Below are 24,972 nucleotides of genomic sequence, written 5' to 3'. Positions count from 1 at the left end.
AAAGGAGCTCGAAATGTCATTTGTAACCAGTATTAAATATTTTTAACAACTTTGAAAGACTTTTGTAGCTTTACAGTGATTTGCAAACTATATGAAATTCTACTGAGAAACATTTCAAAAGCAACGTCCATAAAATCTTATTTTCCCTTCAAAGCTGAACTTCAGCTATGATATTTGAGTTTGAAATCTTCACTTGATTCAATAAGGTCAAGTGAAGTTTGGATGATGTCGAATGTCCTGTGAAATAAGATACGAACAGACGCCTCCTTTTTCATTAAAGAGAAGAGAAGAAGTTACGTAATGCCTGCCTTGTTCGTCTGAACGTCAGTGGTGATCATGATTAACTTGCTGTTTTACATGGAAGTCGGCCGCCTTCATTCAGGACAACGTCGACCAATTTGGGAGCACGTGACTTCTACCTGCTTGATCTGAGAGGATGCCGGGATAACTAAAACCTATTTATGTTATTTACCACCAACCTCTCAGGTAATATTGACTAACGTCCTTTATACTGATGTTTCTCCAAAATAAAAAAAAAATAAAAAAAGCTTTCAATCAACAATGTTATGAGAAGTATGATTGATGAAGTCAAGACCAAACCAGCTCTGTCTGTGAAGGTCATTACTGAAGTGACTGATGTGACCTCTGGACCCGCCAGGTCACCTGAGGTTAACCTCGCAGCCTCCCTCAAGATGTCCTTGTAAATTTGACTTTATTAGGAAACAACCCCTCTAGTAAACCCTCACAAATAGTAAAAAAAAAAAAAAAAAAGCCCACGCGTGAGCTGTGCTTTTAAAAAGGATTTTTCACTTTAATTACCTGACAAAACGAGTGCATCAGACCCATTATTAGTCTGTCCTCTGTTATAAGTCACCCTTGATTATGTGCTCACTTTCAAATTGCAGTCACACACCTGGCTGTCAGCAGGTTGGGTTGTGGGTGAATTATTGGTCACAGATATCTGAGCAATGTGGTCAAGTTACGGTCAAGCATGTCACGATCCAGCCTGAGGGGTTTCTGACACGTACGCCCGCCTCTCACTGTAGCGGGTACCATTCCGCCTTCTCCCATTTAGTGCCTCCGAAATATTCGAAACACGTTTATGTCTGTGGCGCTTCTCAAAACTGAGAACGTCGCCAGAAAAATGAAATCTGAGGATTGGGCTCAAATGTAAGCCGCGACACTGGACAACTGTGCAAAATGCACAGTCATTTGTACCGCAATATCAAGTTTACAAAGTTGATTGACATGTGATGTTCACCCGGAGATCAACAATTAGTGGGTGCATTGGCAATACACAATTATATTTACAACTACTTGCATCAGCATTCGCATAAGCTGCATTTACATCAGTATGTGTACAGAATGAACTAAAATACACTATATTCTTCTGCCTTCTTGAACTATTTTCTTTTTTACTCAAACATTTTTTCACACAGTGGAGCTCCTCTGCACTTTACTGCTCTTTTTAGTGCCACACTTTAACAAAGATGTGCTGCATTATAATCTAAATCAAGAAGTTTTTTGTTTTTTTAAAATATGAAGCATCTTTAAAGCAGATGTTTCAATATGATGTAGTGCTTAAAGGCGGCTCTGCAGGACGACATTTTTACATTCATGGATTTGTGGGGACAGTCGAGCTTAATGAACACAAGATTCAGAACAACCAAAGTATTAGAAATGTTTCCATCCATATGCTAAGTTACATACCTCTCATGATCTACTGAGAATCACTGGTGTCACGCTCCCAACAGGAGTATTAAAAATTTGAATTTCGAAAGCATTTTCATGAGAATGATCCGATGGAAACAGTATTTCCAGTTTGTTTGCGTTTCCCATGGATTGATCGGCTGGAGCCCTGACATCGAACAACCATAAAATGAAAGATGATACCATAGAGTTGGACGCATTGGTGGAGAAAATTATCAAACATATCTGAGTGCTACACAGAATTTGACAAAAAAAAACCCAAACCAATATGGGAGATGATCAGTTACAATGAGTAGAATAAAATCATTGAAATTGTACATTAAGCTTTTCAACTTTCAGCTTTTTACGTACAATTAAGAGACATCAGTCTGACAGATATGACTTTACAGTTACAAAAAAAAATTGAGAAACCAGTTTTCAAATGGTGGAATGATGAAACACTGAACAAAATTCAAGAAGAACTCACCAAACTCATCATTCCTTGCACTGAAAAGACTTTCTAACTCGGCCCTGTGGTTCATAATTCTCCTTTTGTCCAACCAAAAATGCTACCAAATGCAATGCAAAGGTCATTACGGGGTTTAGTTTGACAAAGTTGTCATGTTCTTGTGCAGCTTCAATGCTCTTTGAGTGTGAAATGCACTGGCAGCCATCTGAACACCTGTCGGTCGTTAAAAAGAATTGTGGTCTAACGCGCTGATGCTGTGGTTGCATGTTGAGAAAACGCAACAGTGGAAAAACTCAAATCTTTATTATCATACCACCGGTGTAGTGTTTTATCATTCAAATAATAATTGTGTACAGCCTTTATTCATGGGGCTTTTGTCCCCCAAAACATTTTCACTCTTAAAATGCTTTACACTCCTCGTCACACTCCATTGAGAGCAAGTTTAAGTTCCGTGACTTGCCTATGGGCGCTTTGGCACTCGGCCAGGCCTTGTTGGGATTGAAGCGCCGACCCCAGAATTGGTGGATGACTGAAGTATTTGTCCTTTTTTTTTTCTTCCCTTTCCTATAACAACAGGATCTCGAGTGAGTGTCCGAACTTGGGTAGCTGTGCGTATTTATACAAAATAGAATCCCCAACCCTAAGAAAGAAATGCTCAGATCCTTTTTGCAATTCAAACAGGTAAGCTGTCACAGAGTCACAGTTTATTTGTTACACGGCAGCTTTCAGTGCTGAGCTGTTGTCCCGGCTCTCTGCTTGACGAGCTCCTCGAAAAATTTCTTTTCTTAGTGTTTGGCATGCCAACACTATGTGGTAGGGGGGGTGGGGGGGGACTTTGATTGGGCTATTTGATGTTACACCCAAAACATGTTTATGATTTGGAGGCTAACTGCAGCATCTTTGAAACATGTGGCATAGTTATATTATCTGCCAATAAAACGTGCAATAGTGGACTTTCACATGAATGAATGGACTTGTGCTGTAGGTTTGAAACACTGGGCTTCCTCAAGCAATCGGCTGCAATCCGCATGAATATTTTGCTCCGTTCACTTGTTATTTGTGTAAATCAGTGGTGTTTCTGCCCATATATGACGGTGTATTTGAGTAAAATGCTGAAGCATGCATGCGTCCGTGTGTGTGAATGTGTGAACGGGTAAATATCACTGACGACAGAAAGCCTTGAGCTCTTCTTTAAGACGTCGATCATTCCATAGCATCACAACAACAGTAAAGCCTGAAAGCGACAAGCAATGCTACAGAGAATAGTTTCTACTATGTCTCCCAGACATACTTTTCTGTATTGCGCCTGGTTACAATCGAAACCCGAGCTGTCCCAGTTTACTACAGTTGTGCTTTTCTCTCTTCAGTGCAGTTTCCAATTAGTGAGCCAGACTTTGTTTTGGGTGGAAAACAAGATCCTCTTGCTGTAAGTGAATCATTCAAATCTCTGCACATGGTCACATAAACGACAGTAAGAAAAGTTGTTGAATCAGAGGCGTTCTGACCACGAAGTTGTTTGAAAGCAGAGAGTCTGTAACGTTTGTGAAACAATTATTGGTCAGCAACGGTACGCACGAAGCCCAATGACAAAAGGCAGCTAATTGTGAGATGTGTAAAATCGTTACCAATGTACAAAGTGAGCAGGAGTCCAAAAGGTTCCATTGACAAGTGCTATAATGTTGGTCATGTTCAATATTTCTGTGACTATGTAAACAGTCTTTACTGCATCATCAGGGGTTAATTTAGAGATATTTTGCTTTAAAAATGCACAAGATAAAGTCAACATTGCAACCAAGTGTCGCGTTATGTCATCAGTGCAAAGTTTAGCTAATTCCATGAGTTGAACATATCGATCTTTGTGTGTATTAGATTTTGTGACTCACGCTTTGAGGTTAAAATACTGCTTATATTTATGTCAAGTAGAACTAAAACCACATGGCTTCACTGCTGATGGCCATCATTTGTGTAATCCTTCCAAGCCGCCCTGGCATAGTCCGTCTTTGTGCGGTAAGTTTTCATGTGTCAGAAAATAAGCTCGCTCTTTGTTCTCCAAGAATCAAAGAAAGTGCGAGCATGATGCAACTTCCAACAATAATAGAGCACAGAGCCACACAAGGCGGGCCTGAAGCTGTCCGAGCGGAGGGGGAGCCCGACGACTGACAAATATTGATGCAGCCTTTGATCGGCGTTCGAGAGGAAGAGTGGCTTTGCTGGAGCAAATGGGCTGTCTCAGTGTGTGTGTGTGTGGGTGTGTGGGTGTGTGTGTGTGCAAGATGGCACGTCCGTGATGTGTTGACGCTCTGATTTCACCAAAAAATTCCTCGACGGAGACGAGGAGCGCATGTCTGCCTACACACCGATTCGACGCGAGCGAACGCGCTCGCAAGCACACGTGTTCGCGTCTGACTGCAGCAGTGTGATTCTTTGATCGAACTGAGAGGAAAGAAAACACATGGTCCCTCTGTTTTCTCTCCTCTGGTTTTCATCTTCGTCTTTTCATCATCTGGCCTGTCCTCGTTTCTGAGGAGCGCCCTGTCAAGTGTGAGAGAGAGACAGAGAGAGAGAGAGAGAGAGAGAGAGAGAGAGAGAGAGAGAGAGAGAGAGAGAGAAAAGAGGTAGAAGGAGCCTCCTGTGGCGAATCCTCCTGTGGGGGGGGGGTTTGAAGCCTGGTGCGATGCCTGTTTTTGTGTGTTTTGGTGTGGCGTTTGAGTTCTGTCCTCTTGCATTCTTCGCTATTACCAAGATAATGATGGACTAATCACAAACACACATATGCAACCCAACATGCATGTAGACACACACACACACACACACACACACACACACACACACACACACACACACACACACACACACACACACACACACACAACACACATCTGGTCCACAGGAAATATTCTGAAGTCCGTACAATATGTTGCCAGTGAAGTTGCAAGTGTGTTATTTTGCATCTTGTCTGCTTCACTTTTCCCTTCATCTGTTTGTAGTTCTTGTACAAATGTGGGAATTTAACCAAAAATGAGAAACGCTTCAGTGCCTTTTACAACTGATCGTCTTAGTGTAGCACTCGCACCGGCCGTCCAACCATCCATCCAACATCCAACCATGCAACCACTCATCCACAGTTCACATCACAGGTGGCCAATATAAAGTACACGAAGCGGGATCAGCGTTTCTTTGATGAATTGCATTCCTCATATTATTATGATTCCATGGGGTTTTTTTTCAACATTGAGAGTTTCTATAATGTGCTCTATACAAAACACTACAAGGCACAGTGCAGGTGTCCTTGTTAGTTGCCGTCATTTTCTTCATCATTTTGCAATGAGCCATTCAAGTTTTTTTTACTAAGAACACAAACATTGCTGGTTAAGCGCTCTCATCCCGTATTGAGAAGATGATGTGTTTGAAGCAGGGCTAGACTTGTCTGCGTGCAGTTTGCATGTTCTCCCTGTGGGGGCATGGGTTTTCTCGACAATAAAAAAAAAACAAACATGTACATGCTGTTCATTTGTGCTTGTGTCATGATGAACTGGTGACCTGTCCAGGGATTGGATTCAACACTGTGACACTGAACAAAGTATGACGGTATAATAAATTGATGGACTTTGTGAGGTTCATTTCAATGGTGTGGCTGTTCCTCGTGTGGTTTGCTCTACAAGCTACGTTCCTGCCTACCCACGTGTCAAATGGTCCTTGGAGAATGCAATCACTTTCTTTTCAAGGCATGTGAGGTCCTCACGGTGAAGCATTTTTTAGACTTCTAAAAGTGGTGGAAACGAACCGTAAAAGTGACCTTCACCATAAACTGCCAGTCTTGTTTTTCCTCTCAGTTAAATTGGCGTTTATAACATCTACTACCAGCTGGATCGCGACATGCAGCTTGAAATAATGAGCTTTAAGTCATGCGGCACATATTGTTTATTTATATATTATTATCCCACTAGAGAGGAAAGCTTAGCTTTTATTCAAATGGTTCGGTGGGCTGTCACATTTCATAGTTTTTCTGTCACACAAGTATGATCTAATTCTGTGGCTCCATCACAGTCATTTCCTTTACTATATGTGCATAATTAGGTCTATTTACTTGGCAAATCCACCCTAATTACAGCAATGTGTAAAGAATCAAGCGCACCTGGCTCCTAAAGGAAGTGGGAGATGGCTCTCTAATTGGTTTAATTGACGTTTAGAACAAAACATGCCTGTGATTAATTTCAGGCTAAATTCCCATCTGAACCATGTGGCATACTTGGGATCTATTTGTTGTAGAAAGAGTATACTTATGCTGGTATTGGTAAGATAGGACATACAGGCAGTGGTATTTACTGTGAATCATAAGAAAAATTGAGTCCCCATCAGCAGGGAACCAGAACCGGTGCTGACTTTTAGTTTGCACGTTTCCAGATACTCTTTCTTTGAAGTGAAATGTAACACGATACTGAACATAAACCTGCATAAATCAGTCAGCATTTATCATGTAGATTACTTCGGCCAGCAAACACACGAATCCGTGTTCATTCCCCCTCGGGCCTCCAGCGCAGCGTGTTTATTTCCTCTTTCTTTTGGGAATTGTTGGCAAAATCTGATGAATTTACTTAGAATCGGGTCATCTGAGTGGCTTTGATGTCGGAGGAGAGCATTCCTCTGTTCGAATCTCTCTGTTCAAACTACAGTGGGTTTATGTCAGAGCTAACATTTGACATACTCTGCATGTGCGTGCATGTTGATCACTGTGCTGCTCGCGCCACAAAGTTTAGAGCCTCGGGATAACAGCAGCAGCTGATGGAGACCAGAACACCCCATTGTGTCGGTGTGTGTGTGTGTGTGTGTGTGTGTGTGTGTGTGTGTGTGTGTGTGTGTGTGTCCACTCCTTAAGTTTCTGAGAGTGTGTGCGTTGTGTCGATTATGTTTTCCTTTTTTCTCTTTTTTTTTTATTCGACCTTCACTTATGCAGGTCATCCAGTGAAGAGTCCACTTTTAACACAGTTGTGACTTCCAACACTCAACAACATCACACATCAGCAGCAAGAGAAAACATTAGCTGGTGTTTTTAACCACGTATAGAGTGAGAGAGAAGCTTCCATGTCCCGTCTTGTCCTCTGCTGCATTCAGATGTCAGTGCTGCCGATCATTTCTTGGTATGTATGGCTGAAACCCATCTTCATGCACGCACACACACGCACACACACACACACACACACACACACACACACACACACACACACACACACACACACACACACACACACACACACACACACACACACACACACACACACACACACACACACACACACACACACACACACTAGTGGCACTGTAGGCAATTCAGACCTTTAAGACAAGCTTGTTAAGCTTGTTAGTCATGTCAGTCACCAAATATACCATATGTATACCCAAAAAATACAACTATTTCTATTGTAATACAATCCTATGGAATTATGCAGGTAGTTCAGACATATTGATATGTTGAGATGTTTTTAGTGTTTGGTTAAAATGGCACTGAATTCCGTCTTTAAACGATCGAGTGATTGAAAAGTTAATATGAATCTCTCCATCCTTGAATGACCACACCACATGTCATTTTGTGTGGGTCATTAATGAGGTTTAAGATTTTTGTCAGCAAGGGAGGCTTGAATACAACTCAACACCTCTTCATGTAAGAAATGGATTAATGAACAAAAGACGACGCGAAGCAGCAATAAAACTGTTGAGATAAACTACCAACATGCAGACAGCAGCTGTCAGCTCTCTTAACATTTTTGTCGGGGCTGCAAATACTGTTTATACTGTCTCACAGTGACAGTAGGTACAACTGTAGGTTAACTGCAAAAAAAAAGTTGTGAGGTAAAATTGACATCTTTTTCATAACAATGCTGAAAATTATGTAAAGATGAAATATTTGGATGTTTGATATAGGCTGCATACTGTATATGATAAGCTGTTTTATTGACTAATTCGTCAAACTGATTGAAAAAGTCAGACAGTTTCTGAAACAAAGACAAATATGTTGATTTGAAACAGTTCAAACAAAGTAGAGCAGGAACTTAAGGACACACACGCACATTAATATACACAGAATTTATGCTGTCTGGTATTGTATGCTGATGCTACTCACAAGACATTTTAAACTGTCCTGCCTCCTTTGAACATCAAAACTGTTTCCATAAGATTTCATTTCCTACTGACTGAGATGCTAAACAGACCAGTTTATTTTTTTTGTTTGAAGTCATTGAAATGTTAGATTTTTAATGTTCTGCAACTCAAAGCTCCAACACAATCAAAGCTGAGTCATAAAACCGAGATGAAATCAGCCAACTAAGCTATCAGAGAAGATAACTGCTGCTAAATATTGACTGAATGGGAGCGGCCAGACAGCAACACATTTGAAATGCCTTCAGTCCGAAATGCATGAGTAGCTGTATCATTTGGCAGAGAAGTCAGTCTCTTAGTTAATGATAAACACTCGTGGTAACAGGAGTGATCCAGCTGTTGCTGAGCAGACAAATAAATTATTTGTTTTATTAGAAACGTGGTAATGGCTCTGCGGGAGTGCATGCTGACATCTCTCTGGTCAGCCTTTTTGTTTTGTGCCTGTTGTCACGAGCTTACTTTAGTGCACAAAATACAAGACAAATAAAATCAAATTGCATTTTTTTTTTTTTTTTTGCAGATGTCTCTCAGTTCACAAAGGGCCAAAAATCGTGTGGAAGTTTTAATAGTGCCCTGTAAGTCATAACCCTAACTAATACAACGCCAAATGCACGAAAAGGCAGAGCTACATAGCTGACAGGTCTCTGGCAGGTCGGCTGGCGGACAGAGACACTGTACCTGCAGACAGATGGACAGACAGACGGACAAATGGATTGTAAAATAGACAACAAATGTTTCTGGCACTCAGGCTCAGATGTGATGCCAAGCTCGTGTGTGTGTGTGTGTGTGTGTGTGTGTGTGTGTGTGTGTGTGTGTGTGTGTGTGTGTGTGTGTGTGTGTGTGTGTGTGTGTGTGGAAAGGTGCGAGGCAGATGGAGGGGTTACGTAAGCCTCAGAAATACGTGTGAGAAGGAGCCACACCAGTAGAGGCATGCCCTCCTCTCCTCTCCCCTTCCATCTATTATTTCTTCTATTTTCCCTCGTTACCACTTCTCTCTTTACTCTCAAGCTGCATGTCCGTCCTGACTTTTGTCCCACTGATCACATCTTTTCCTGCTTAGTCCATCCTCTTGGGGCTTTAGTGACCACCGTGTCCGAAGAATGCATGTGTAATGCATTTTTGCTTAAACCACAACTGTGGTCATGTCCTTCCAATTCCACTTGTTTCTCTGTGCGCGACATGGGGCTGAATCATCACAACATCAAAACACATGTATTCTTTATTGCCCTCAGGTATTGGTGTGCTTTGATGCAGTCTTTTGCTACATGAAGTCTGCCTAGACGGGTGTAAGGTGTGATTAGATCAAGCCCTTGCAGCAGGACACAATCAGAAATAATACGAATGTGATAAAATGTTTCATCGGTTTGTTTACAAGAGAGCTTGATTACAGGGTCTGGAGCGTCTGCACACTGTATCTCAGAGGAAATGACTCACAAACACAACCTACCATTGTCAACTGCAAGACGGTGCAGTGGTTGGCATGTTCTCCCTGTGTGGAGGTTTTCTCTGACAATTCTTGCTTTTACATACGGTTAAAAAAACATGCATTTTAGATGAAGTTACAACCCCCCCAAAAAACCCCTCTCTGTGTGAGTGTGGGTGTGAGTTCAGGGTGAACTTTGCCTTCAGCCATAGTCAGCTGGGGATCCACTCCAGCGCCCCGCATTATTGTCTGCAGGTTGTTATATGATAAGAACTCCTCCATGGGCCTTCAATAGATTGTTAGCCTGAATCTTCAGCTCAAATCAACACCGTGGGAAAGAAGGTTCAGTATCAAAAAACATCACAAACTCTGAAAACATGCAGCATTAAAAATGTAAGAGAGCGGCAGGCAGTCCCGCCGTTTCTCTGGTGCTGCGAGTCTTTTCTCGGTTGTTTCTATCACATTCAGCTTCTAAATTAAAGAAACGCCTGCTGTCACATCTTGTCTGCTGCAGCTTCTCTTTCCTGCTCATCTTTAATTTGATACACGCTTTGAAGACTTCAACCATTATAGTATTGTGTGAGCTTTTTTGTTTGTTTGTTTTTTTTAACTTCTGATGCAGTGGCTGCAAAATGAGAAAACAGAGCAGTATCGCAGATTTTCCCCATGTATTGCTTGAAAAAGAGTTCGATTACGTTTGTATTTTGTGATTCCAGTGAAACGTGGGTTGAGCTACGTTTTCAAGGAAGCCATTAATTAAGTTATTTTATTAGCGAATGTGCACACATCGGCGCCAGAGCAAATTCCTTATCTGTGTTTTGGCAGCTTGAGAGCAGGTTTTGGATGAGAGCTTGGTGGTGTCGTGGTAAAGCAGGACAAGAGAGAACCTGGTTGGTGGGGGGGGGTCACATATTGATTTTCTCCTCCATCAACTCACTTCTATTTGATTGACGGCTCTGATTTTCCTATAAACATGGCTACGTATAGAAGTTGGATGGAAGGATTTGATTCTTCACAATGAGAACAGATTTAAAACTGTCAAGGTTTGTGAAATCAACTGAAACCATGTGAGAGAAATACAATATGTTTTAACTCAGATGCAACTGGTGAAAAACAGAACAACAACCCGATATAATCTGGGCTAAAGAGTGACGATCAGTTTCACAAAGACCCTCCAACATTACTCTCGGTGTTGAAATGTTGACCCTCAATTTACTTTAAAAACATTGAATAAAAAGAAGAATTGACAAAAAAAGAATGTCAAAGAGCTTAACATGAAAATATGTGGTGAGGGAGAGGGCTGGAGCAAAACTCCGTAGCAGACATGACAGGCGGACTAAAAACTGACTAGACAGAGCATAGCGGCGGATGGAGAGACACGGCTACAAGCATTCAGGGAGACACAGACTCCCAGCCGCAACAGGAAACATAAAATATGTGTACATGCCATGACAAGAAGTACAAGGAAGATCAACCCAGATTAATAATATAAAAGTAATTGATCAGCGATAACTTGACATATCTTTTCTTATGATGTGTATGTTCTCTCTCGTCCACGGTGGAAGGGAACAACTCTCACTAATAACAATATTTTATCACTTAAAAATAAACAACTCAATTAGGCAACCGTTAATTGTAGGGTCGCTAAGCAATAATCGTCTGCCGCTTTCTCGTTAACCTGATATATTAAGAACGCCTCAAGAGAATTTCTTCAGATTTGCCATAAATATTTGCACAGATTCTAGTTATTTTTGGTCAATAAAGCTGAGACATAAAGGTTGTTAAGGCCTCGTATCTTCCTGTTACCGTGTATGCAACATTTCAGGAGGATTCTTTGGGTGACTTTTTGCTGAATGTGGGACAGATGCTTCAGGCTTAAGTGTTTAGACTGCAGTGGTCGGGCAGGAAAGACTCACAAACACGTTCTGACATACTTTACACAGGACAGTGTGATTCAGCTTCACCAGGCTGGTTTTGATTTAGCCTCTTGCAACAAAGTTCTCTTGTCGACTTCTAACAATAGTCTGAAAGAGGGAAAAATACATTTAGTAATATTGACTCAGCACATCAGGGCGAATTAGAACATAATGCCTGTTTTCATCCAGTAAATACATTTGATTATATTCCTCAACACGTCCTGATGAGACACTGTGTGTCTTTCGCTGGTTTGCTGAGAGATCAATGTTATTTTCATTGTTGCAGCCAATCCCATCGATGTCCTGAAGATCTTGGAGCTGTCTGAGGACATGGAGGGAGTATCGTTGGAGGCAGGCCTGTGCACTACCAGGAAGGGACGCGAGGAGACCGACCTCTCCTTTAAAATTGGCAAGAAGATTCAACTGAGCGCACCCACAAAGCAGCTCTTCCCTGGTATTGCCTTTTCTTCTTTTTTTTACCCCCCTAGTTTGCTTTGCACATTGCGTAACTATGTGTACAGGTGCTAAAACATCTTTCTCCATTTATCCGTTTCACCTCCAGATTCTCCTTTCCCTGTGGACTTCTCAGTGATGACGACAGTGCGAGCTGTGAAAGGTTCGCAGGTCTTTCTCCTCTCGCTGTACGACTCTCAGGTGAGATTGATCAAATCGACAGGCACATCTATCATCAAATTTGTCCTGAAATCTCATCCCGTCTGGTCTCTCTGCACGTCTTCAGGGCACACAGCAGTTGGGTGTGGAAGTTGGCCGATCTCCAGTTTTCTTGTACGAGGATCACGAGGGTCAGCCGCCGCCGGAGCTTTACCCCACCTTCAGAAAGATCAACCTGGCTGATGGCAAGTGGGTAACGACACGTGCACAAGTGCCGACACTACGATCCACCATAAATACATCCACAAGCAAATACACAAAGAAGTATTCCCTCATCAAAATTGTAGCTTATGGACACCTTTGACACTGGCACTGCTTTAGTTTTAAAAACCCACACTGGAAAACGAAAATAGTCGGAAATAGTTAATTTACTTTAATGAATTAGATTAAGTTCGAAGAACTTGATTCATTTCGATGTTACCAAATGAAGCAATTCTGTTAAATTGGACCAAATGTTTTCTTTTTTTCAGTGCTGACAAAACTATATTTATAGAATGTACTTTTTTTCATAAATGAAACTCCACAAACGACTTCTACCTTCATAAATAAATCAAGAGGTACACTGAGTGTTTTCCCCCCCCATTATATCTGACTCAAAACAGTCGATGAACAGTTCAAAGGTTTCAACACACCTCCTCCAAATTTGTTAGACGGAGCTATTCCTACATAACCCTAACCTTCAACCAAACCCTAACTTTAGTATACCCTAAAAAGTGTTTTATCCATTACTCCTATGTAGACCTCAATTGTTGATAAGCCCACCAGTATAAAATAATAAGACCACACATGCACATGTACACACATACCTTTGTGTTGCATCTCTTTATTATCTGACTTGTTTACCAGCTAATTATAAAACATAGCTGCAAGTGTGCCAGCGTTTTCCACAGAGGGGCTATTTTTCATCCAGACTCCCTGCACAGATTATAAAAATACAGTGATGAATGAGATAATTGAGAAGCCTGCAGGAGAATAATAAATAAGAACAGAGAGTATTAGTGTTGGCAACATCACAACACGTGTTGAAACTCAATAATCCAAGCCGCCTTTCATGTAGCTGCTGCAGGACTTGATAAAGAGATGTTACACAGCGTTCATGAAAGTGATTTCCCGTCCGTTCTGTCCTCGTTACAAGGTGGCACCGGGTGGCCTACAGTGTGGAGGGGCAGTCAGTGACCCTCTACCTGGACTGTGAGAAGCTGGACACCCTGGACCTGCTCAGAGGTCACGACCCCCACGTCAGCACGGAGGGAGTCACCGTGTTCGGGACACGTCTGCTGGACGAAGACGTGTTCGAGGTGAGAATACAGTAACTTCCAGATGTTATGTAACCTGACATGGAGTGAATTACTGGCGCAGTACAAGGTGAGCGGGGTTAAAACTCCAATGCCAGATGCATCTTTAAATAGTGATTCATCATGAAACCAGGAACATGAGCTTCCTCCGAGTGTGAAGTGCAAAAATCTCCCTAACCTACAGAGGCAGAAAACACACGATAAGCTCCTTGTGGGTTTGAGCAGCTTTGAAGGGCCTCTGCTTGTTCCTGCTCGTTTGATTTATTCATCACAATAGTGAAAAGTGAATTCACTAAAACCAGATCTCTCTTCTTTGCCCTCTAGTGGTCACAGGGATGAAGTGCAGTCCTTTAACCACCTTGAACCTGGCATGACTGAGCTCTGCAGCAACATTTTAACATCAACATTGGTGCTTCATAAACATCAAAATGTCTTTCTTATAAATTCATACAGATCATTGTAAACCCTCTTGTTTCAGTTGCATAATTTGAGACTTATTTTTAATGGTTTTCAACACAAACTCTGACCCCTGTTTTCACTCAAGTGGTCCAGCTGTTTAACTGGGGGGGGGGTTCTTGGGTAAAGTTCTGGTTACCATCCAAACTCTTTATGTGCATTCCAGATGACAGACTGCTTATTTTTTTGTTTGTTTTGTTTTTTTTAGGGAGAAATCCAGCAGCTGCTGGTTGTTGATGACCCCCGGGCAGCAGAGACGTACTGTCAAGATTACATCCCAGACTGTGAAGCGCCTTTACCTTACGACAGCGTTCTCACAGAGGCCGAAGAGGTAAGTGCGTCCCGTGACAGCCAATCAGAGAGATACGCGAGTGATCAGATAAGAGCCATTCCTCACAAAACGCCCACTGCGAGGCATCTCACATGCAATAAATCCAGCCTGTCACCCCAAGGTTACAAGCAAGAAGGGAAAAGTGTTCCCATGACGTAAAGACGAATAGTTTTAATCACGTTGGTAAAATATTTACTGCACGTTGTGTGAAGACTTACATAATCGCCGCTCAGATGACATTCTAATGTAAATATCTTATCTGACTGCAGGTTGAACACACTCAGCTCTTACTCATTGTCTACAAATTTGTGTCATGGAGGCTTAGGTTGAGCTCTCTCACACGCCGCGTCTTTCTTTCTCCCTCGGTTTTTTTTTTTTTTTTTTGCTCCCTCGAGTAAAGCACATTACATAGCTGCGCATCGCAATCATGCATTGCCAGGTCTGGTGGTGCCAAACGCCTCACACTCCTGGGAAAAGTTTCAAGCCTTCTTCCGCCGCCGCAGTTTAAATCCTGGCCGGCAGCCTGAAACACAGGAGGATTTCGGTTTTATTGTCTTCACACAGACTTGCACTTGGCTTTAAGAAACCACCAGAAAACATGGAACCCATGAGTGGATGAAGCCGTCACAGTGCAATTTGCCCTGTCTGAGGGAGATACAATACAAACACTGTGGCTTTAGCTGTGTGTGCGTGAGCGTGAGCGTAACAGCAATGTTAAATATTTTAAGATGTTCATTTTATTTTGGGGTTTATGTTTGTTTGTTTTTTCCCCCCTCAACATTGAAAACAATGGGTATATCTGGACTCACACAAACAATGAAACAATAAAATAGTTTATTGTTTTCTTTAAACTAATCAATGGCCTTAAGTACATCTAAACAAAGGTAAAAATAAAAAAATAAAAAAATAAAATCATTAGAACGAGCTTCATGAAGGGGCTGCCATCGCTGAGGTCTGGAGCCAGGACCTCGCTTCATTAAAGATCTCAAAGCCGTAACTGTGTGGTCGGTGATGTCGCTTTATTATGTCAATTATGGATGTGAATGCTCTACTTGTCATGCTTCTGGTTGATAGTCACTTGAATTATTGATGCACAAAACATCGAAATGTCATCTGGGCCAAGTGTATTTTCATATTCACAACGTATAACAGCAATAAATATAAAAATGGCCACTATTCCCTCCACATACATTATGTTCTTCTGGTGTCGGGGATTTACAAGCTCGTTCTGCTCGTGGGGCTGAATCTGTATTTCTGCAGATGTTCCATGGTTTCCTTACATATAAAGAGCTTTTAAATCGATTGATTGGTAGGAAGAATTTTTCATGATTTATTAGTTTGGATCTGAAATGAATAATTGTCAAAAATCTTTTTTTTTTTTTTTTTAGAGATTTCGTGTCTAAACAAACCAAAGACATGCGTTTTTTTTTGTCACATCAGAATTATTTTTGAATTCTCAGGTGGAGAGAGCGCCGAAGAAACACGTGGTCGAAGAGTTCGAGGAGTTCGACTACAGCGACCTCTATGATGACCTCTCCGTTTCCACGGTTACCGCAAGCCCCAACGCCACCGAGTACGAGGTGAGGCTCGGCTTTCGTCGTTAGCCTTCCCTCGCTTCCTTCTGTCCCTCATCATTCGTGTCTCTCTCTCTCTCTCTCTCTCTGTTGGACAGATTTTGGAATACGACGACTACGACAACAACACGCACTACTACCAAGTCAACGAGTACGAGTACGAGGACGAGTACGACGACCGGTACGGGCCGGCCGAGAGAGAACGCGAGCACTCTTTTAACACGCAGGTGAGTAATACACTGACACACAAGCATTTTTTTTTTTCAGCATTACACATTAAAAAAGAAAAAAAAAAGTGAAAGTCGTTAACTGTGACTCCATATCAAATTCTGTTTTTCTCTCTATTTGCGGCATCATCTTATCAGAATTTACCAGAGAAAGGAGAGAAAGGAGAGCCAGGCATTCTGGGAGCGGTGAGTAAAACACACAAGAGGCGTTGTTCTTAGATCACGTTTTAATTGACAAAACTGTCGCTGTTCAGCGGAGAATAGATTTATTGAGGTAAACATCTTGTGCTTGTATTTAGATCGGAGTGTATTGAGAACTGTAGTAGATGCTTGAAAATGATCAAGGAAAACGTTAACGACAACCATCAGAACTGTTCACTGGCAACTTTTGAGGTTGTAAATGTAGATTTGTATGTGTGAAAAGAAAACTCATTTAGGACCTGGAAACTTTTCTATGTTATTGAGAGTGAGCGTGTCTCCACCAGTATTAGTTAGATCAGAGACGGGGGTCTACGATTAAATTAACCTTTGTATTGTAACTATGTACACAATATAAATGTTATTTTTACCAGAGAATATGAAATGCTGGTAGATTTATTTTCCCATGCTCACTTGACTTTCCATACAATTAAAGTGTCGACCAGAAGCACTATGCGTGTTAAACTCACTTGTTAACAAACATGTTAAATGTTTCTGTTGCATTTCTGAAACAAAAAAAGTCAGTGGATAAGATCCTTGACTTGCCTGGTGTAATTCTTTATTTATTGTTAAAATGCTGAAATGAGTCACTTATATTTTTATTCTTTTTTTTAATTTTTTTGCTATTTGAGCCTCAAACTGTTTGCTTTAGTTCAAATATCTTGCACGTAATAGCAGGTATCACTTGTATGACGAGTTACGTCTAATCCAAAGAACTTCTAAAACATAAATTTTTATGTGAATTATCTGCAGGGCACACAGATTACAGGGCCATATGGACCTCCGGGACCTGAGGTAAGTGCTTTTTACTGCGTGACATATAACCTCAAACACATTTTTAGCATTGACGTGAAAAAAAAAAAATGCTTTTGAGAAATGGACACATAATGACAATGACAATACGATTGGACGATTATTGTCAATCAATATCTCTCCTTACTGTGTGTGGTGTGTGCGTGTGTGTGTGTGTGTGTCAGGGAGAGGCGGGGCCTCCTGGGATCACAGGACCGGTGGGACCCCGAGGAGACCCTGGAGAGCTGGTGAGAATTGACCGACAACTGAGCACTCCAGCTTTCTGCATCAGTGTGCTCATCTCTCTCTCTCTCTCTCTCTCTCTCTCTCTCTCTCTCTCTCTCGCCCCTCAGGGTCCTCCGGGGCGTCCAGGCCTCAGTGGAGCCGATGGGATTCCTGGTCCCCCAGGCAACATAATGCTCCTGCCGGTAACACCACCAAAATCCTACTGTGTTCTCTGAGGCCTGACGGAGCTGTGGTGTTGGTGCTCGCTGAGTTATTTGGTTTAGTTAACCTCTAACAAAGCCCCGAGGATAAATGGAAATGTTTGACTGCTGCTGAGAAATGAGCAGAATAGAAAGTACGACTGAAGTCGACCTTTTATTACTGTGTGAAACCTTCCAGATCAGCATCGACCAATGTGTATTTTTACTCTCACAGGTCAGCTGGAATAGGTGTTCATTTCCGTGTAGCCCTTAAATTTTAATAATTCAGAATGGGTTGGATGATTGTAATAGCCCTGAGGTAGTATTCACATTGTTTTCACAGTAATCGAAGCAGCCAGTGGCCTGCTCTGTGGAAGCAATCAGCATCTCGGATTTCTCCTCCCATTTATTTGAGCGTTCTTTCTTTAATTTACCTGCCATGTGTAATCTGTAAGAGCCGAGGAGGCAGTGTGGCGTAATGGCCACTGGGTGGGGTGATGAGTTCATTGTATGCGTCTTATGTGCAGTTCCAGTCCGGCGGCGATCCAAAGGCAGGTGGTGCCGTTGTGTCTGCACAGGAGGCGCAGGCTCAGGCCATCCTGCAGCAGACCAAGGTACGCAGCATCCTCGTGTGTTACGACTGCATCCTGAACACACACTCACACACACACACGCGGGCTCATAAACAAACACTCGTGACTTGCAGTTTGTGGTTTTGACTGTTAAGGTAAAGACTCCTCTTTACCGCTCCTCCTCTAGTTGGCCATGAAGGGACCTCCAGGGCCACTCGGTCTCCGAGGTAGACCTGGACCCCTGGTGAGTGCTGTCGTTTTTAATTTATTTATGTTTTTGGGTGTGCGTGTTTTACTGGCGCCTCAATTCTCACTGTTCACACAGTGTCAGTAGGTTGAATTCAAGAATACATATATGGTGAATGTAGGACGTGTATTGTATATACACACAAACACCTTACGATCAATGCAATTGTATTGATTTCACATTGACCGATACTGAGTATTGATCCCAGTACTGGGTGTGGTGTTAATGTGGATGTGTTCAATCTCCGCGGAGTCATGTTTTGTTTTTTTTTTGTAATCAGGTCATACTATAGAGATATAATAATAATAATAATAATTTCTTATTATTATTATTAATCTGTCGCCGTCCATAGGTAACAAGGCTAACCCCGTAGTGTGTTTGATATATTTATGGTTTTCTCAGCTTTAGTCCTTCTTTTCTATTTTAAAAGACAGCAGTATGAAGTCCAGACGGTGGAAACATGTGTCATTGTTAATGAACCAGCAACAGTAGTGAGTGTACATGGGAGTTGAACGGCGCACGCGTCCTGGGATTTGAACCGGGCTGAAATGAAACGTAGCGAATGCCGTTGCGCCACAGACTCTGACCCATTTCTAGAGTCAGCTTCACGGCGAAACGTACTTTCAACTCAGTCATAACTTCCGCTGTTATCCTTCCTCACGTCATCAACTTTTATTCACGTTGCTAATTTAGCCCTACATTTTTGTCCCTTGAGATTTGAAGGCCCCGTCGCTAAAGAAGAATAAAGCCACACATGCATGCACGCATCAATTGCTGTGTTTAGATCGATAGACACAGAGACAGAGCTGCTACTGACATTTCACACCATTTTAAATGTTTTTTTCATGTTACTTTTATACTTTTGATTTGTCTTAACTTGTATGTTTGTACGTCCTAGATATTTTTTTTTTTTTTTTTTTGCCTGGAATAAATGTTCAGCGAGTTCCTGTGACTTTGATACGAATAAATACCAAACGTGAAATGTTATTCTGAAACTTATTTTTCTCAGGGTGTACCGGGTCCATCGGGGCTAAAGGGGACCAGCGGGGAGGCTGGGCCACCGGTAAGTCGGCTGGTTGCCATAGCAACGTGGCGGCAGTGGCTTTGGCCTCCAGTGATACAGAAGAGAACCAGTTTGACTGTCTCGCTTTGGAGCATTTAATCTTTTCTTTCCCCACCCCGCTCTCTCTCTCTCTCTCTCTCTCTCTCTCTCTCTCTCTCTCTCTCTCTCTCTCTCTCTCTCTCTCCCTCCCTCCAGGGTCCTTCAGGTCTGCCGGGTATCCCAGGTCAGAATGGGCGACCCGGGAAGCGGGTGAGGTTTTACATCTGTGCTTCTCCCACACTGACAAGCCGTCATGTGTCTTATTGTGCTCTCGCTGCTGTGAAACGTGCTCACAGCCACTCAAGCACTCACAGTGCCTTGTGCCATATTTGTTTACGTGTTCTTTGTGTACATTAGGGTCGAGGGGGTGCAGACGGAGGCCGTGGCGCAATCGGAGAGTCTGGCTCAAAGGTTGGACAGACACACGGCCACATTATTCACTTCCAGTCTCTTCTCTCACCATAAAACATTCTCCTATCTCTCCGTCTGATTCCTCTTTCTTTCAATTTCTCATAGGGCGACCGAGGGTTTGATGGGCTGCCTGGTCTTCCTGGAAACAAAGGACATAAAGTAAGTTCACCAGCCTCGACGAGTGAGATGAGTACGTGATTTATAGTTTGTGACCGCCATCTTTCTTGTGTGTGCAATATCTCAGGGTGACAGGGGGAAGCCGGGCCCTGCAGGTCCTTCCGGGGAGAAAGGTGAAAAGGTGAGAGGTCGGGGCAATTGTAGATATTCATGTTTATGCAAGTGTTGGAGTATGTGGGTGTTCACTCCGCGGCTGCTACTGTCCACAGGGCTCCGAGGGGCCGTCTGGGCCGAGAGGACAGCCGGGGGATTCTGTGAGTGTCCACACACCGAGAGACGCCTCAAAATAAACACAGAGCCTCTTTAAGTTTTTATTTTTCTACTGCCGTGTTGCTGTTGTTATAACAAGTTACTGACTGACTTGTAAACGAGAGTGGCTCCAATTCCTCTTCCTCTTCCTCGATTCATTCAAGCTGATTGATTGTCTTTGCAGGAAAGTCTCGATTGGACAATATTTTCATGCTCTATCAGAAAATTAAATCAGACATTTGTTATAAAGACATCAAATATTTACTTCTCATCATTTGTTTGACATACAATCATTAGTTTATTTGTCATCGTTGGTCACGGTATTTGAACATCATCAATTGTTGCTCTTGACGTCTGATCACTGCCTCAGAAGCCCAACTAGCTTTGCATTATGGGAAATGTCAGATCCAATCCAGTTGACAATGATTTAAACCCAAGTTATGAAAATACTAACGCAATAGATGCATTAACAAAATATATTGGCTTTAACAATTTAGCTACTTTACTGTCAATCCAGATTGAGTCCAGGTATACCAGCAAGTGTCTTTAGTAATTAAACAAACAACAATATTTTATGACAAGACACATTATGTTTTTAACTCAAAAAAATAAGTCTAAATTCATGTTTTCCAGTCTCTGCTGTTCAGTTTCATCTTTTTTTTTTTTTTTAATGAAAAATTTGCTCCATTGTAGTTCAACATGTTTACAAATTCTATGTGACATTTTTAAACTTTGACCCCAACATGAACAGGGTTTATCTATACACTAATAAATATCATACTCGTTAGTTGTTCTGGATGTGGAAACCAGCCAAGTATCCAGAGATTCAAAACAATGCCCACAAATTATAGGTGCAGCAGGTTGTCTTGTTGTTGGATCCCTCATCTTGCTCCGACCATGTATTGCAACGTTCTCGAACAATAAACCCATAGTTTCTGCCAGAGGAGGCTTATTACGCTGCATGGCTGCTGACGCTACTGGTTTTGAACTGTGTGTGTGTGTGTGTGTGTGTGTGTGTGTGTGTGTGTGTGTGTGTGTGTGTGTGTGTGTGTGTGTGTGTGTGTGTGTGTGTGTGTGTGTGTGTGTGTGTGTGCGCACGTACGTGTGAATTTGAAATAATCTGTACATTAAGAATAGTGAAGTGAAAGTGAAAATGCACTCTAGAAGTCTATAAGTGCAGTAAGTAAACAGAATGTTTTGATTTTTTTTAATGAAATGTTACTGTGATTTGCCCCTCAGGGTTCCAGAGGACTGAACGGCCCCAGAGGTCGCGCTGGTCCTCCAGGCCAGCCTGTGAGTGTGAACGTTGCGCCCTCTTTCATACACACCGCCTTTATACACACATTAACCTCTGCCCTCTCACCGTAACGCTCTAATCATCACCTTGCTGTGCTGCCTGTGTGTTCATGTAGTGAAAATGAGGCTCTTTTCCTCAGCGACACAAATCCAACAGCAGGGTAACAATTATATAATTTCATGCTATTACCTCATTTCCCCATTACAGTGACTCCCTCATTTGTTAACAGGATGTTATGGGATTCTAATCTCACCTTCTTGTCAGATGTAGCATCACGTTTTTAAACACCTGAAGCAGTTGTTTCTTTTCTTTCTTTCTTTCCTTCTTTTTTTTATTATTTAGTGTAAAATGTGGGTTTAGCACCTGTAGCACCAACACATTAGCACTTGTTTGCATCTGATAACACTTTCTTTTTCTTGAAATCACATATTCATGCTCGATGTCGGTCCATTAAACATTTAAAGCCTCCAGCCAGGGGGTGGGTTATCTCAACCAGTGGTGTATCTTGAGTTTCCTTTTGGTTGTTGGTCCCAGGAGGCTCGTATAACAAGCCTGGGAATTTCCAGCTAAGAATACTGTGCTCTATTTGAAGTCGTTTTTTCTTTAGCTAGACAGGGAAGCGTTTTAGAAAGAGAGAGTTATAGGACATAAAAATTCAAAGACAGGAAGAAAAAAAAAACCTCATGCAAGGGAATCAATACATGTTTTAGAGAGTCGGCAGCTCACCGACTGTCTATAAACACACATATCCACCTCCAGTGTCCTATTATTTTGAAATAAAAGCTCCTGTGCTGTCTTAGCTGTTGTGAGCTGGAGGCCTAATGTGGCAGGGTGCGTTTAAGGCCTGTTCATTGCTCTCCTCGCAGGGCATTCGAGGAATTGATGGGGTTCAAGGTTCAAAGGGAAACATTGTGAGTATTGAAATGAAAGGACTTGATACTGAACCGACATCGGTTACACATCTATTCTTATCACACGATTTGTTCTCCTTGTTTAGGGGACGCCAGGAGAACCCGGAGCGTCCGGACAGCAAGGCAACCCAGGAATCACTGTATGAGCAGAAAATACACAAAAATACCCTCAAATGCATGCACTCATCCACACACACAAAGAGAAGATCTAGCGCCTTCATCTCTCCCACAGGGGTTTCCCGGTCCTCAGGGCTTAGTGGGTCTGCCGGGAGAGAAGGTAAGAGAGCGTTAGTCAGATTTTCCCCTCTGGGATTTGAAGGAGTCAGGAGTGATTGACTGATTTTTGTCTCGCAGGGACCTCAGGGGAAAAAAGGGATGCGGGGCCTACCTGGAAACGACGGGCCCCTTGTAAGCACAAGTGCTCTCGCTCTCCTATACTTCCGAGGACTCTTATTGACATAATGCATTCCCCAGAGTCTAATCCCAGCAGTAACGTCTCCACGACTTGCCCGGCTGCAGACACTAACATGTCTTGTTGTCACAACAGGGTCACCCTGGAAGAGAAGGCACTCCGGGTGAAAAAGGGCTGCCAGTAAGTGTGTTTCTGCACAGCGCGCGCTGCGTGCTGCGTTGACGTTGTGGCACGTTGATGAGAGCGTGTCAGTCATGGGTGTCACTGTGTTCAGGGTCCTCCAGGAGTTCAGGGGCCTGTCGGATACCCAGGACAACGAGGAGTTAAGGTAAAGAACAAAGAAAAGCAAAACATTAGCCAGGTTTTAAACATTTGATAAAAAAATTCTGGGGGGGGGGGATTATATTAAATAATATAAAAAAGGCTTTGGAGTAGTAGGAGTAATCTTTTAAAAAGAAATGTATGCATTGACATCACAAAAAAGAAGAGAAGAAAAGTTCTTCTCATGCCAATATGAAAAAAGTCAAGCGCTCATTTGTTGTATCACTTTGTGGGTTTTCCTGCTGGTTGTAATTCTTCCCGTTTGACAGGGAGCAGATGGAATCAGGGGATTGAAGGGAAGCAAAGGCGAGAAGGTAAAAACAAACGACAACAAAAAGTACGGTCTGTCCACATTCAGGATATTTCACCATCTGACGATGTCATATAAACCCCCGCAGATAAGCTACAGCACCATCTGTGGCTTCATGTCGGTGGAGGAATTTTCTGGAGTTTGATTCTGCTTTCTTACCGTCTCCCCGTCTTTGCTCTGTCTGCAGGGCGAGGATGGTTTTCCAGGGGCCAAGGGGGAAATGGGAGCTAAGGGGGACCTTGGGGACAATGGCGTTTTAGGGGCCCGAGGCGAAGATGGACCCGAGGGGCCCAAAGGCCAGCTGGGTCCACAAGGCGAGGCTGGCCCGTCTGGTACTTCTGGAGAGAAGGTACAAACTGAGTGAAAACTGATGAATCGATTGCGTTAAGATGCATTATGAGTCAAACTGAACTGTCTCTGGTCTTTAGGGGAAGCTGGGAGTTCCAGGGCTGCCGGGATATCCAGGCAGGCAGGGGCCGAAGGTCAGATCATCGAGAAAATAAATGACTGTTATTAAAGTAAACAGATGTTACTCATGCAGATTGTGCATGTTCTTCTCTCCCCAGGGTTCAGATGGTTTCCCTGGTACTCTGGGAGCTGCAGGAGAGAAGGGGAAGAAAGTGAGCCGAGGCGTTTGAATTCACGATGATATTATGTCACAAAGTCATACTTTTCCTATTTATATTCTTCTTTCTGTGTTGCTACACAGGGTCCTGCTGGGCAAGCAGGCACTGCAGGCCAGAGGGGTCCAAATGTGAGTGCAATCCTTAAAAATATATTTCTTTTTCAGTAAAGAAGTCTCTGTTTGATCACAACTCCTGTTGCTATGTGGAAGCTGCTATGCTCCATTAATTCTCCACTCGTGTGTGTCCATCGTGGAGTCATTTGAACAGTGTACAACTTGTATTAACAGAAATAAAAAAGTTATTTTACAAGTATTCAGCTACATCTCCCACACGTTTTTTTTTTTAAAACTTGACACTTGTCTCTTTTGTGCCGGGATGAGTCTTAGGTAGGCGTATAATAAAATCATACACTGTGTCAGTCTCTGTTCCTTTTACTTCCACCAAAAACCGGTTCCTGCTTTCAAATTTAGAGCCCTAAAGATACAGAAAACATGCAAACTCCACACAGAACTGATAGAAATGAAACAATATCTGTTGAAAGCTCAATGTCCCATGTAATGTCATTCACCTTTTATATTTTCCTTCTTTTAAATAAACAAAGAAAAATACAACCAAATGAATTTATTCTAAAATGGCCTGATCTGACATGGATTTGCTAAATAGAAGCGATGAATGGTTCATTGACCTATAACAAACAAATAGTAACATTGTCTCTTT

The 24,972-nt window shown here is 42.4% G+C and overlaps 1 protein-coding gene across 1 annotated transcript in view; it reads left to right on the top strand.

Moving 5' to 3' along the window:
- LOC308149295 (uncharacterized protein) overlaps positions 1-24,972 on the top strand; it is a gene marked incomplete at both ends in the record, with an annotated part of 45,133 nt that overhangs the window by 1,369 nt on the left and 18,792 nt on the right. Inside the window, 28 exons of the mRNA XM_080520986.1 lie at positions 11,937-12,104; positions 12,213-12,304; positions 12,390-12,511; positions 13,458-13,620; positions 14,282-14,404; positions 15,865-15,984; positions 16,077-16,205; positions 16,344-16,391; positions 17,157-17,198; positions 18,148-18,234; positions 18,380-18,436; positions 19,449-19,502; positions 19,698-19,751; positions 19,899-19,952; positions 20,058-20,111; positions 20,197-20,250; positions 20,339-20,383; positions 21,618-21,671; positions 22,673-22,726; positions 22,819-22,863; positions 22,941-22,994; positions 23,134-23,178; positions 23,273-23,326; positions 23,589-23,633; positions 23,817-23,978; positions 24,058-24,111; positions 24,196-24,249; positions 24,339-24,383. Of these exons, the coding sequence (XP_080377112.1) occupies positions 11,937-12,104; positions 12,213-12,304; positions 12,390-12,511; positions 13,458-13,620; positions 14,282-14,404; positions 15,865-15,984; positions 16,077-16,205; positions 16,344-16,391; positions 17,157-17,198; positions 18,148-18,234; positions 18,380-18,436; positions 19,449-19,502; positions 19,698-19,751; positions 19,899-19,952; positions 20,058-20,111; positions 20,197-20,250; positions 20,339-20,383; positions 21,618-21,671; positions 22,673-22,726; positions 22,819-22,863; positions 22,941-22,994; positions 23,134-23,178; positions 23,273-23,326; positions 23,589-23,633; positions 23,817-23,978; positions 24,058-24,111; positions 24,196-24,249; positions 24,339-24,383 (2,132 nt within the window). The remainder of the gene's footprint in view (positions 1-11,936; positions 12,105-12,212; positions 12,305-12,389; positions 12,512-13,457; positions 13,621-14,281; positions 14,405-15,864; positions 15,985-16,076; positions 16,206-16,343; positions 16,392-17,156; positions 17,199-18,147; positions 18,235-18,379; positions 18,437-19,448; positions 19,503-19,697; positions 19,752-19,898; positions 19,953-20,057; positions 20,112-20,196; positions 20,251-20,338; positions 20,384-21,617; positions 21,672-22,672; positions 22,727-22,818; positions 22,864-22,940; positions 22,995-23,133; positions 23,179-23,272; positions 23,327-23,588; positions 23,634-23,816; positions 23,979-24,057; positions 24,112-24,195; positions 24,250-24,338; positions 24,384-24,972) is intronic.

This window comes from Blennius ocellaris (assembly GCF_963422515.1).
Source record: "Blennius ocellaris genome assembly, chromosome: 3".
Classification (NCBI taxonomy): domain Eukaryota; kingdom Metazoa; phylum Chordata; class Actinopteri; order Blenniiformes; family Blenniidae; genus Blennius; species Blennius ocellaris.
Note: the sequence above shows the minus strand (reverse complement) of the source record. Positions and strands in the feature narration are given on the sequence as shown.